Genomic DNA, 14,590 nt, shown 5'->3' with positions numbered 1-14,590 from the left:
AAAATGATGGGGTTGACAGTGAAGAGGAATATTATACAAATGAGATACTGCACCATCCTCAAATATGCCAATTTGGGCAAAATGTAATTTGCATAAAAGCTCCAGATTTCCACACCTTACAAGCCTTAAGAAAGGAAATGAAGGTTGTGATATTGCAGTCTATACGATTTTATAAAAAAGGTCTCTTGTAAGGTATCATCCTATTTGTATCAATGTACCACTCTTGTATCTGAAACTAGAAATATGCAATATAACTCTGAGGGCCTATTGTAATTATGCAAAGTGTGGGTCATTAATGGTGGTTTGGAATCTTGATGACTCCCATTAACCAGGACAATTGACTACAGATGGCTGTGTTTTACCTGTAAGTCTTCCTGTATACAAGTGTGCTGGCAAGTGGGCAATGAAGTCTTGCAGTGACATGTGATCATGTCACCTGAACTGGAATCTATCTTTAACCTGGTGTCTTTCCATTGAGAAGGAGGGGGGTGAGAACCCAGAAAGGGACAAAGGATTCCCGCCTTATGCAAAAGATATATAAAGGGGTGGAACAGAACAAAAGGAGTGGAGCCATCATGAAGAATCCCCTAGCTACCACCTGAGCTGGAACAAGAGCTGTACCAGGGGAAAGAATTGTGCCCAGGCCTGGAAGGTGTCCAGTCTGAGGAAAAACTTACTGAAGCATCTCTGAGGGTGAGATTATCTATATTCAGTTTGATTAGACATACATTTGCGCATTTTATTTCATTTTGCTTTGTGACTTACTTTGTTCTGTGTGTTACTACTTGGAACCACTTAAATCCTACTTTCCGTATTTAATAAAATCACTTTTTAATTATTAATTGACCCAGAGTATGTATTAATACCTGGGGGAGCAAACAGCCGTGCATCAGTGTTATAGAGGGCGAACAATTTATGAATTTAACCTGCATAAGCTTTATACAGGGTAAAACTGATCTATTTGGGTTTAGACCCCATTGGGAGTTGGGCATCTGAGTGTTAACGACAGGAACACATCTGTGAGCTGCTTTTAGGTAAACCTGCAGCTTTGGGGCAAGTAATTCATACCCTGGGTCTTTGTTGGAGCAGATGGGTGTGTCTGGCTCAGCAAGACAGGATGCTGTGGTCCCCAGCTGGCAGGGAAAGCAGGAGCAGAGGTAGTCTTGGCACATCGGGTGGTAGCTCCCAAGAAGGTTTCTCTGATCCAACTCATTGCAGGATACTGTTGATGGTGATTGATGAAACACAGAAATGTCCCAAATACAAGACCCAGTAGTAAATAAGAACATAAGAACAGCTGTACCGGGTCAGACCAAAGGTCCATCTAGCCCAATATCCTGTCTACTGACAGTGGCCAATGCCAGGTGCCCCAGAGAGAGTGGACCTAACAGGCAATGATCAAGTGACCTCTTTCCTGCCGTTCATCTCCATCTTCTGACAAACAGAGGCTAGGGACACCATTCCTTACCCATCCTGGTTTATAGCCATTAATGGACTTAACCACCATGAATGTATCAAGTTCTCTTTTAAACACTGTTATAGTCCTAGCCTTCACAACCTCCTCAGGTAAGGAGTTCCATAAGTTGACTGTGCGCTGCGTGAAGAAGAACTTCCTTGTATTTGTTTTAAACCTGCTGCCTATTAATTTCATTTGGTGACCCCCTAGTTCTTGTATTATGGGAATAAGTAAATAACTTTTCCATGTTCACTTTCTCCACATCACTCATGATTTTATATACCTCTATCATATCACCCCTTAGTCTCCTCTCTTCCAAGCTGAAGAGTCCTAGCCTCTTTAATCTCTCCTCATATGGGACCCATTCCAAACCCCTAATCATTTTAGTTGCCCTTTTCTGAACCTTTTCTCAGGCCAGTAATTGGGGACTTTAACTACCCACACATGTGTTGGAAAAGTACCATGGCACAAACTGTCTAATAAGTTCTTGGAATGTATTGGGGACAACTTTTTGTTTTAGAAGGAAGTAACCAACAGGGCAACCATTCTAGACATGATTCTGACTAACAGGAAGAAATTGGTTGTGAATCTGAAGGTTGAAGGCAATTTGGGTGAAGGTAATCATGAAATGACGATTTCATGATTCTAAGGAAAGGAAAGAGTTAGAGCAGCAAAATAGGACAATGGACTTAAAAAAAGCAGAAAAAATAAACTCAGAGAATTAGTAGGGTAAGGTCCCACAGGAAGACAATCTAAGGGAACAAGGAGTTCAGGAACTGGCAGTTTCTCAAAGAAACAATATAGGTGCGACAGTGAACAATCCCAATGCAAAGGAAAGACAGATACGGCTTATATAGTTGGGGATTGGTCCTGCTTTGAGCAGCGGGTTGGACTAGATGACCTTCTGAGGTCCCTTCCAACCCTGGTATTCTATGATTCTATGCATCAGGAGATCATTAAAGACCTGAAAATCAAAAAGTGCAAACATGGGCAAATTGCTAAGGATGAATACAAAAGTATATCACAAACATGTAGTGACAAAATCAGAAAGGCTAAGGCATAAAATGAGTTATATCTAGCAAGGGACATAAAAGGCAATAAGAAGAGGTCCTATAAATACATTAGAAGAAAGAGAAAGATGAAAGAAAGTGTAGGTCCTCTGCTTGGCATGGAAGGAGTGTGAATAACGAATGACACCAATAAGACTGAGGCTTTTAAAAGGCTAATAGTAATCAGATACTTAGCACATATTTAGAATAAGGAGGAAGGAATGCAAGCCATAATAGGGAAATAACCTCAGCCAGAGGTTATGGGTCTATTACAGGATTAGCTGGGTGAGGTTCTGTGGCCTGCGATGTGCAAGAGGACAGACTAAATGATCATGATGGTCCCTTCTGGCCTTAAAGTCAGTAAGCCTAAGAGACAGTTAGATACATTCATGTTGGCAGGGCCTGTTGAAATTCACCCTAATGTTCTTAAGGAACTAGCTGAAGTAATCTCAGAACGGTCAATGAGTATCTCTGAGAATTCATGAAAGAGAGATGAAGTCCCAGAGGACTGGAGAAGGGCAAACATAGTACCTCTCTTTAAAAAGGGAAACAAAAGTAGAATTACGGGGAATTATATACTAGTCAGCCTAACTTCAATATCTAGAAAAATACTGGAACAATCAGTTTGGACAAGCACCTACAGTAGGTTAATAAGTAATAGCCAATACGGAATTGTCAAGAATAAGTCATGCCAAACCAAACTAATTTTCTTCTTTGACATGGTAACTGCCCTAGGGAATGGTGGGGAAGCTGCAGACTTGATACACCTTGATTTTAGTAAGGCTTTTTACACAGTTCCACATGACATTCGCATAAGCAAACTAGGGAAATGTGATCTTGATGAAAGGGGGGTGCATACCTGGTTGAAAGACAATATCAAAGAGCAGGTATCAGTGGTTCACTGTCAAACTGGAGGGACGTATCTAAAGGGGTTCCATGGGTGTCTGTCCTGGGTTCAGTACCATCCATTACTTTCGTTAATGACTTGGAAAATAGAGTTGGAAGTACGCTTACAAAATCTGCAGATGACACCAAACTCAGAGGGATTGCTAATGCTTGGAGGACAGAATTCAAAATAACCTCAAAAAACTAGAGAACTGAAATAATTTAAATGAAATTCAATGAAAATAATGCAAAGTACTACAATTAGAAAGAAAAAAAATCAAATGCACAACTACAAAATGGGGAATAACTGACTAAGGACTGAAAAGGGTCCAGGGTTACAGTGGATCACAAATTGAATATGATTCAACGAAGTGATGTAGTTACAAAAAGGACTAACATCACACTGGGGTGTATGGAAGAGTTTCATATATAAGATATGAGACAGATAACTGTCCTGTTGTAATCGGCACCGGGGAGGCCTCAGATGGAGGACAGTGTCCAGTTCTGGATGCCACACTTTATGAAAGATATGGACAAAATTGGAGAAAGTTCAGAGGACAACAACAAAAATAAAAAAAAATTATAAAACCTAACCTATGAGGAAAGTTTAAAAAGAACTAGAATGTTTAGCCCTGAGAAAAGAAGATTGAGTAGGGAACTGATAATTGTCTTCAAATATGTTAAGGGCCGTCAGAAGAGGACTGATCAATTGTTCTTTTCCAATGAAGGTAGAAGTAGTAGTAATCAGTTTAATCTGTAGCAAGAGAGATTTATGTTAAATATTAGGAAAAGCTACCTAACTATACAGATAATTAAAGACTGAAATAGGGAAACCACAACCTCTCTAGGAAGTCTGTCACTGAAGGTTTTTAAGAACAGGCTAGACAAACACCTTTCAGGGATGATCTGGGTATACTTGTCCCTGCCTCAGCACAGTGGGGCTGGACTATACGACTTCTGAGTCCCTTCCAGACCTACATTTCTATGACATTATAGTTAACCACAGAACAAAGATAAACGGTAAGGAATTTTTAAAATGGCATGCTTTAGTAGCAGGTAATTTCTCCTTGAATTTCAAGACCAAAGCACCAGTTACCCATTAGTATGTACGCCAACAATACAATGAGAGTTATTTAATCTACAAACAACATATATCACAAACATTTTCAGGACACTCTACTTCAATTAAAAATAATATAAATTTCTAAATTGCATATTAAAAATGAAGTTTATTAATATATATATTATATTTGTATTTAATTTCAACCAGAAAATAATCAAAGAGTGGGAACATTCAAATATATTTTAATCCATGATTTGGAATGAGTGTATGCAGGGGTACAGAATTCTTATGTCCTTTTTCCATTTAGATTTCCTGAAAAAATATGAAAGTTGTTAATTATGTATATTAATGTCTAATACAACAAAGATATACATATAAATATAATTATTTACAGTCTTGCATAACTGGCATAAATGACTGGAGAATCAACTACCATTAATGTTCTCTACCTGGATATATCATTGCAAATTTCCTGTCCACACTACTGAAACATACATATTTTAAAATAATCTTCAAAACTCTAAATTCTTCCTTGGCATTGCCACTGCAAAACCTCCCTGTCAAGGTTACATATCCATATGGCAGGGCATCTAGTTCCCAAGGTAACCACAGTGTGAATCTGCAGGGCAATTTATTTGGAGAAGAACAGTTATCTGGTTGTGTAAGGGGCCAATGTAAGAGTCAGAGAACATAAAAGTGAGATATATGAATTTTTTAGTGTTGTTCCAAAATTTAATACAAATAATTTTAAAAATTAACATTTCATATGGTGAATTTAAACATGCATGCCTGTGCTTTCATATGAGAGTTCTGTCCACTCACAATAAAACATAATAATTAGAAAAGCACAACAAATCTGCACAGGTGAAAGTCATAGATTTCTCTTTTGAAATGAATCCTTCATGCATTATAAATGAGTCATTTGGTTACAGATGTGCAAGCAGTCATACTATAATGTGGTGATAACACCTTTATTTATGGAATTTAAGGTTCTATTGAAAGCAGTGAATAAATGATGAGCTCATTGGTGAAGACATTCACCAATTAACAAGCAGCAGCTGTTTGTCTCTCTTTTTTCAGGGCCCAATTGATTAAAATTGCATGCCTCATTTAAACAGTATTTTCTTATACTTTTCCTGGAGGAAAAAAAAGGCAGAACACCCTTTTTTCAAGCAGAGTAGTTTCTTTTCTGATTTATTAAACCACTATCCAACTGAATGCAAATTAGAAACCTAGAGTCATATTCTGTTTTCATGTGCATAATATAATGTGCACAGACTATTTTACTAATGAGTTAATGGAAAATATTTACATGCAACTGCAATAGTTAAAAGAAAATAGCCTGTATGGCAAGTTATTCTGGTTTAAGCCATATTTGCTTCACTATTTAATATAATTGTTTATATTCATAGGAATTGCCATATCACAATAAAGAGTGAAGGTTCCAAAAGTGCAGTCATTGTGTCACATTTACCACAGAACTGCAAAATTAGGCAATGTTGGTCCATTGGCAGTGCCAGAGTACTGCAGTAAATTTACCACATGAAGATTACATGACTGTGACTGCTAAACAATGAGATGCGAGTGTAGGATCAGTATATAAGTACCTACATGGGGAACAGAATGTTGAAAGAGGGCTCTTTAATCTAGCAGACAAACACACAGGCATAACAAGATCCAATGGCAATCATGCAGGTTGCAGACAAAAGCCTGAAAATGTGACTCAAATGTGACTTAAAAGACTAAGAACCCAACATTTATTAATTTTTAATGATTAAGCCAATTTCATGATTTTGGGGGCCTAACTCATGATTGTTGAACACTTGAGGTTGGTAATACTGCATCTCCCTTTGCTTTTCTATGTTCAAGAATCACATCTTGCAGTTGGTCTCTTCTGCTAAGCAGTAAATTATACCTCTTCAGCTTTAACTTTTAGAATGACAGCAGAAACACAATTTGTTCAGAGCACACAATACACAGATATGATTCCTGGACACACAAAAAAATAAAGAAAACTAACATTCTCAAAAAAAATATTCTAAGTAAATTATATGAAATAAAATAGGCCAGAAAACATGAAAAATGTGTTATTAGGAATATTTTTATTCACAAGGGATATATAGTCCACCACTTACAGCCCTGTCTCGGTCACTCAAATTCGGAAGATATCTTTCACTGAATAAAGTATTTCTGATTCTTTCCCTTGTGCTACTCCCCAGTGAGACAATCCAAACCACAGAGTCCCGTATCCCACTCTCTGTGGCACAGAGACATTCTCTAGCCTTTCTTGAAACCTGTGGCTGACAGACTCAGATATATTTTCTGTTCTTCCTCTTTATGGGAAAGACCTTTATTTCAGTTTGAGAATAAGCCTAGTTTTGAATTCAAGTGAAGTGAGTAAAAAAAGAAACCACAGTAGCATTTGATGGAACTAGTAACACTCCTGGCCTATTTTCTACTCCAACACTTGGGGTCTGAATAACATGAAGAGGAAATTGAAATAGCACACTATATTTTGAAAAATTAAACTACTATTTTAGAGAATACAGAACTAAACAGTTTGTAGGTGACTCAGAACTCATAATACTCTTAGAATAAGTAATAAACATATGCAATATATTTATGTTTCCAATATACATTTCAATGTTTGTGAATTCCGAACTACAGTCTTCAATTCAACAGCTATTTTATATCAGTTTTTAAAAAAATAGTAAGGAATTTTGTAATTTTTGTCACCTTATAATAAATTAAAGTCTGTACTTACTTGTAGTGGATATTGAGACAGCTGGACTATAAGAACACTCCCCTGTAGAACCAGTGACCTTTAGTCGAAATCTGTAGGTTGTTCTTGGCTGAAGACCTTCTATGACATGTTGTCTAGCATATCCCCTAAAAAATCTCTTATATAATAATTCATATAGTATTTTTCAAACATTTTGACAAACAACATTTAAGCATAATGTCCTGATGCATAACTGCTCAAGCAAAAATGTACATACAATTTTAAACCACTGCTCCCACGCTGATCTATCTACAGGATCTAGACCTTACAGCTGTGTCCACATTGGGACAGGAAGAGAGCGAGCAAGTGGGGAAGCTGCCCCTCCCCCCCAGCAGGCAGGACCACCAGGAATGCAGAGGCTTTATGGGCTGCAGGGCCCTGGGCTATGGGGGCCCCAGGCCTACAGCTCTAAAGCCCCTTTCAAAATGCGGCCCTGCAAGCATGGACTAGAGGACTCAGAAAGAGCAGGGCAGCCGCGCAGCCAGCAGCTGGAGAGAAGCGGTACTTTCCCCTTCAAAGCCAGCTGGAGAGAAGCTGCAGGCCAGGATCCCGTAGCCCCCTTAGCCCAGAACCTTGCAGCCCCTAAAGCCCCTGCGTTCCAGGTGGCCCTGCCTGCCGGGGCGGGGGCAACTCCCAGAATCGCAGCTCCCAGACTCGCAACCATGGGGGCGGTGCCGCGCTGCACCGAGCCACCTGCACACCCTCTGCACCAAACAGGAGCTACCCCAGGTAAGTGCTCTGCACCTCCTGCCTGCCCCAGCCCTGAGCTGTCTCCCGCACCCCACTCTGAGCGCCCTCCCACACCCTAACTCCCTCCCAGACTCCGTACTTCCAGCCCTGAGCCCCAGGAGGAGAATGGAGGGAAAAAAATGAAAGATGAGGGGGAGGGGATAAGAGAGAATGCTCCCCCCATGGGGGGGGGCAAAAATGAAGCTGAGCACAGGACCCCACTAACTCTAAATCCACCACTGGTGGGAGGGGGAGGAGCGGGGAAGCGCCGCATCTCCACTCCTCCCCCTCCCTCCCAGAAAGTCCTAAGTGCTGCCAAACAGTTGTTTGGCAGCAGGGAAGTGCTGAGAGGAGCAGGGATGCAGCGTGTTCCGGGGAGGAGGTGAACTGAGGGTGGGAAGAGGTAGGCCTGGGGTGGAGCAGGGACGAGAAGAGGCAGGCCTGGAGCAGTCCCCGGCAAAGTCAGCACCTGTTCTTCTGGGGGTGGGGGAGCTGCTGCTGTGCAAGGTGCTTCCTAGCGTCCTTGCCTGCCTTATTGTCTGCAGTGGGCTGTGCCTGTGTGGGATAAGCCAGGGACACCTCCCCACCACAGTACAGTACAGTGCTGTAGAGTATATAATGCCTTTTCTCTGCCCCCAAAAAATTTCCTTGGAACCTAATTCCCTGCATTTACATTAAATCTTATGGGAAAATTGGTTTCATTTAACATTGTTTCACTTAAAGTTGCATTTTTCAGGAACATAACTACAACAGTAAGTGAAGAGTTACTGTACCTATATAACTATATCAATATAACTGGTAAAACTTTCCCATGTTGACAAAAGCCTAATTTATACACTCATTTAAGGTTAAGTGAGCATGTAAATTAGATATTTGCAAATGGAAACTGCCCCTTAGAAGCATAAACAGACATTTGCCTATACTAATCTGTGCATGCAATTGCTGCAACTATATCTGAAAATTAGGCACAGATTTGAGAGCATCTTTATAAACCAGGCGCTGAATATATTGTTTTGTTGTCATTTATGGGTTAAATACATTTTGCAGCAGGAATACCCCAATGGGGGAAAGAAACAGGTGTCTAATAAGTTTATTTTACATAACAAATACAAAGTGAAAGGGTTAATTAATTATTTACAAGAATTCTATAGAGTTTGCCCTTTGACACTTATTGCATCCAAGATGCAAAATTTCTGCTTCTAAAAATGCTATATTTATCAGAATTTTTTTTCCAAAACCCAGCATCTTAAAAAATTTTAATTTTAAAATATATGAAATGTGAAAAACTGCTTTGGCAGAGCATAAAAGGCCAGTATTAATACAGTCTAATTCTGCCACCTAGTGACAAATCTTACACTGTAAGGTTTTCTAAATACTGGGAACCATATTATGCATTACTGAAGAATCTAGAGTCAGTGCAGCATGCCATACAGTGCAATGCAAGAGGCTCAAGTTAAGAAGTGACTAGTCTTAAGAAGTTTGATCTCCTGAGGCTTTAGGGGAAGGCAGGTTGTACTGTGAAGAACAGCATACAACATCAATCCATGGACTGCTTTACAAACAAGCTGCTCATCTTACAGATTTTATGTTGGTGCCTGTTTATAATCAGACATGAGCAAAAGGGAAGGGAAGGAGCAGATCCTACAGCCTCTGCCCTCTAACCTTAACATCCCTAAGCACTCTTAGCATCATCTTAGCTCCTTACTCCTATAGAGGCAAGTTCTGCACTTTGCTAACTAATCATTATTCAAGTTAGGCACAATGTGGAAGGGTAATAAAGGGACTCAGTGCTCATTTTGTGGGAGTAGGGTATAAAGCCACTTTGTGGGGGAGGGGGGGATGACTAGTGGCCCTCTCTCCCACATTTTGCCTATACAGACCATAACCCATGGAAAGAAAAGAGAGGTCATCCCTAATAATATTAAATATATTCTCATGGGAACTGGCCATCTTCTCCCAGATGATTGTACCACTTTTGGACTGTCAGCCAGCAGGTTGCATGGTAGACAGTTTTCTTTTCAGCTATCTGTCAGCCAAGCAGAATCCACACCACACACACACACACACACACACACACACACACACACACACACACACACACACACACACACACACACACACACACACACACACACACACACACACACACACACACACTGTGAAATTCTGGCCCCAGTGAAGCCAATGGGAGTTTTGCCATTGATTTCATGGGTGGCCAGAATTTCAACCAGTGTCTCTCAACTTCACCTAACATACTGACAGCCATATATAGCAGTTAAGGGGACAATCACTAATTGTGACCAAGGGAAGTGAATGGAAATTAACAGCCATGTAGGTGTTACTCAGTTGCTTCAGGTATGCACCCCTCATGATCAAGCAAGGTGGAACAGAGTAACAACATACTCTTTTTTTTACAACAATTATAGGTAATACGTGGTACTACCTCAAAACTTGTGCTTCTATTAAGTAATTTATTTCAAAAGAAATCAGATTTTAAAAATTGAATGAAAAATGTAATAGTTTTCAGAACATAACAAAAACAACATTGCCATCATAATAAATATTTAGCATTTCTTCATCTCTTTTCATCTTCAAAATGCTTTGCAAGTCATAACTTAAGATAAAACTTCATTAATATTGCACCTACGTATAAATGGTACCATAGGTGTGTAATTTGGGGTCCTCTTCTTCAATTGAAATCTTTAGCCATTGCTCTTGAGGTCCTTTTCTTTGTGCTGTATTTTCCAAATCCCAAGAGAGCTGAATGCTGTGGTGGGTCACCTCACCTACAACTGGAGGATGTGGTTTGGGGATAGTATGTTTTCCTAAAAAATATTTCAAAATATTATTTCTGTAACAAAGAATATAAAAAGATCTTCATATGTGCGAAACTGCATTTTAGGTGTTCATTGATTAGTTTTGTTATTCCTATTTTGATTAAGATCTTGCATTTTTCAAATATTTTTGACATATAGCAGATTTACCCAAGAGTACACACTCATGTATAGAGGAGAACACTCTTAAATTTTTTGCATTCCTTTATCTTGCAAGTAAGATCATATTTTAACTCACCACTTGACAGGGAAATAATATATAATTATTGTGCAAAGATGACTTAAAAAACATAATGCTGAGTTGGTGCAGTGGACATATAAGTAGTTTTAAGTGTGTACGGACTGTGTTTTAAGTACACTACAATTTGTACATAAAAAGAAACTCAAGACGGAGAGTTCTCTACAATATCCAAGATGCCACAAGCTTTGGAACATATTTTAGAAAGCCTATAGTGTTATAGTTTATCAATAGTCAAGTGTCCCAAGTCACAAAACAAAAAGGTCTAGGAATAAAAACATAATAATCAATGAATTAGGCTAAGATTTCAGAAGTTACATACAGTTAGTTAACACTATACTCATTTAAACTAATCAGTGAAAGTCTTATTATATTAAACATCCTTTACACATATAGTCTAAGGAACGCAAACTGACTATTTCACATTGTTTATTAAATGTTCAAGGGATGATGTGTCTCATGCTATCGGCAGTGGCTCACAACTGTGAATGCCTATCTCAGGGCAGACTGTTAGAAAACAGGGTAGACACCCCAAGCCTGTGGTATTTCATCAAACCAGTAACAAATGTGAACTCTTGGGTCGCTATACCAGTCTTACCATGGAGTCACAGACTCTCCAGTCTATCTTGCCAAGCAAACTGAACTTCGTGATAAAAGTTTACTTATACCAAAAATCACACCACATCAGGTTGCTCCCAGTCTCAAGAGACCAATCACTTACCTCAGATCTTACACAAAAGACAAGGCAGGTAGCCAATTCTACAGTAAACTAAATGAAGGTTTATTTGCTAAGAAAAGGAAGTGAGCGTTATTGAGAGGTTAAAGCAGATAAAATACATACATAAAGGTGAGTCACAGTTTGCAATTCCAAATGGTGGCAGTGATGTAATAAACTGCCGGTCTCCAAAAAAAATATTTCAGGGCTACCCAGAATAACTCTAGGAATCTCTGTCTTCTCATTCAGTTTCTCTGACTTGTTAGAACACAAACAGTCCAGAGATACAGGATTTTTCCTCGAATCCATATTTAAATTTTTTTCTTACAGAAAGCAAGTTGACAGTGTCTCTACCCACATGGGCTTTTCATTTGATGACGGTGAGTGAGGAAAGCACTTTGAGCCTCTGACCTTCACTCATCACACACCATGGCCACTTGCTTTGAAATTAGCCTTTTTTCTGTTAAAGTTTTTCATTTGCATTTCATAAGGCTTCTTTCTTGTCTGATGATTTATTCAGTTACAGGGACCTTTACAATGTAGATGTTTGCTATTACATTATATCATGACACACAAGTAAAATAATACCTGTAAGATCCATTAGTTTTCATGTAGTTTAAACACCAAAATACACTCTTATAGATTTAACAGTTACTTTGATCTATACTAAAGTGAATTCACCTGAATACTCTTTGGCAAGACTTGGTCTGCTAACATCACAATGTCAATCATCTCTTCAGCACTATGAGTAAGCAACTGCTGAATAAACCAATACCATTTTTTTCTCAAGTTTTGAGTTTTTCAACTGTGTAAAGGTAGGTGCTTGTCCTGAAGAGAGACTAGCTGCAGGAGAGAGGGGGTGGAAGAGGTGGGGGCCTGAGACTATCTTATCTCTAGTCTACATTTGGGGGGGGGGAATCGATCTAAATTACGCAACTTCAGCTACATGAATAACATAGCTGATGTCATCGTACTTAGATCTAATCACTGCAGTGTCTTCACTATGGTGAGTCGACTGCTGATGTTCCCGCATCGACTCTGCCTGTGCCTCTCAGCCTGGTGGAGTACAGTTGTTGACGGAGAGCGCTCGGGGGTCAATTTATCGTGTCTAGTCTAGACGCGATAAATCGACCCCTGCTGGATTGACCGCTGGCTGCTGATCTGGGAGGTAGTATAGACATACCCTCAGTCATACATCTCAACCTGGCCAAACTGTACGAAGCAATATATGGCAAAGAACCAAAGGTACACAAACATTATTTATGCAGGAAACTTAAAAATTATGTGGGATTCATTCCTTTAGTGTAAATGACTACCACCTGTTTCATAATTATTTAGTTTTGATGTAGATAATTTCCAAAAATAAAGATGAGGGGACACTAAATTTGTGCAGATCTAAGGTGACCCTGGATCTAAAATGAGTGACATCCCTTGAAATGAGGGACATCTGAGAGGTAAGGACCTGGTACCAGAGACTAAAAATACAATTAAAACTGGTTCAAGTCCTTGCCTCTGACTACCAGCAGTCACTGCTCCAGAGCTGCTAAGCAACCAGAGAATTCCAGGTATAATTTCATTGCCCTCCTCATTGCTTTCTATAAGCCAGAGGCAGCTACAAACAGCAGCAGCTTCAGCTAGCCTCCACATTAATGGTATTGTAATCCTATCACGTATCCCACAATGTGGAGAACAACAATGAGATTCCTCAGGGAAATAGGAGAAAAGAGGGAACTGTTAAACCCCATGTAGAGGCGGAAAGAGGACAGGAAGACTCAGAGACGGGAGGAGGGTGAGAAGCTGGGAGAGAAGATGAACCTTATACTAATGACAGGCAAAAATAAAAGGGTACCCAGCAAAGGTGGCAGAAGAGTGGAAAGAGGGAAAAACTATACTGAGGGATAATTTGGGAAACGGAGGAGTGGATTAGTGCCCCCATAAAGTTGCCAAAATGAGGGAGCAAAGTTATTGCCTGCCGCAATCACACTAGATAGGATAGCAGGTTGCTAGATTTTTTCCCTCAGTGAGTTACAGCCTAAACGGGGAAAGGTGATTTTGTGGGAGAAGATCACAAAATATTAGTGAGAATCTATGGATTCAGATTCACATTTTGGAATGTTTACTTTATCTTAGAACTTTTGAAGTTCTCCCATCAATAGTTTTACATGTGCTATATGAATGGCAAAGTCTGTAGTGCCAGCAGTGCACCACTGTGATGAAACAACATATACTGAGACAATATCAAAAGTCTACATACATTGAGTGTAAGATATAGTGGATTTCTGGTAGGAGAGCAGCTCTTTAAGAAAACTGTATTGGTTTTGAAGTTTTAAATGACAAAATATTTTTATTTTTAAAACCTGCATTCACCAGAATATGCACTTGACCCTCCAGTAGTTCAGGGCCCAGCTATATGGAAATTGTTCCTAGCAAAAATATTAATATGCTAACAATTATAAATGTACAATGAACTCAGCAATTTCAGCATGAGGTTTTCTTAGAATATTTTCAATAATACCATTATGAACAGACAAATAGTTTCTCCATAATTAAGACTGCAAAAAGGATTTCATTACAATAAAGAGATTTTCACATGCATTACTCTTAAAATTCAAATCTCTGTTATGTAGGGTAAGTCCCAGGGTGTAACAGTTTTTTCCACAGTCATAAACAGATAAATGATAAATAAGAGTTAATAGAACAGAAGCACTTCATATCTCTTTTGCCTGTAAAGGGTTAACAAGACCAGTGAGCCTGGCTGTCACCTGACCAGAGGACCAATTAGGGGACAGGATACTTTCAAATCTTGAGAGAGGGAAGTTTGTGTGTGTGCTGTTAGTTT

The 14,590-nt window shown here is 39.3% G+C and overlaps 1 protein-coding gene across 2 annotated transcripts in view; it reads right to left on the bottom strand.

Moving 5' to 3' along the window:
* The window catches only part of FANK1 (fibronectin type III and ankyrin repeat domains 1), a 74,571-nt gene that overhangs the window by 24,316 nt on the left and 35,665 nt on the right, over positions 1-14,590 (bottom strand). For both annotated transcript variants that reach the window (XM_030571002.1, XM_030571003.1), the window contains exons 2-3: positions 10,612-10,789; positions 7,218-7,342 (exon numbers count right to left, since the gene is read on the bottom strand). In XM_030571002.1, coding sequence (XP_030426862.1) covers positions 7,218-7,342; positions 10,612-10,789 — 303 coding nt within the window. The remainder of the gene's footprint in view (positions 1-7,217; positions 7,343-10,611; positions 10,790-14,590) is intronic.

The sequence above is a fragment of the Gopherus evgoodei genome, chromosome 7 (assembly GCF_007399415.2).
Source record: "Gopherus evgoodei ecotype Sinaloan lineage chromosome 7, rGopEvg1_v1.p, whole genome shotgun sequence".
Taxonomy (NCBI): domain Eukaryota; kingdom Metazoa; phylum Chordata; order Testudines; family Testudinidae; genus Gopherus; species Gopherus evgoodei.
The sequence above is the reverse complement of the archived record's forward strand: the minus strand, read 5'-3'. Positions and strand labels throughout refer to the sequence as shown.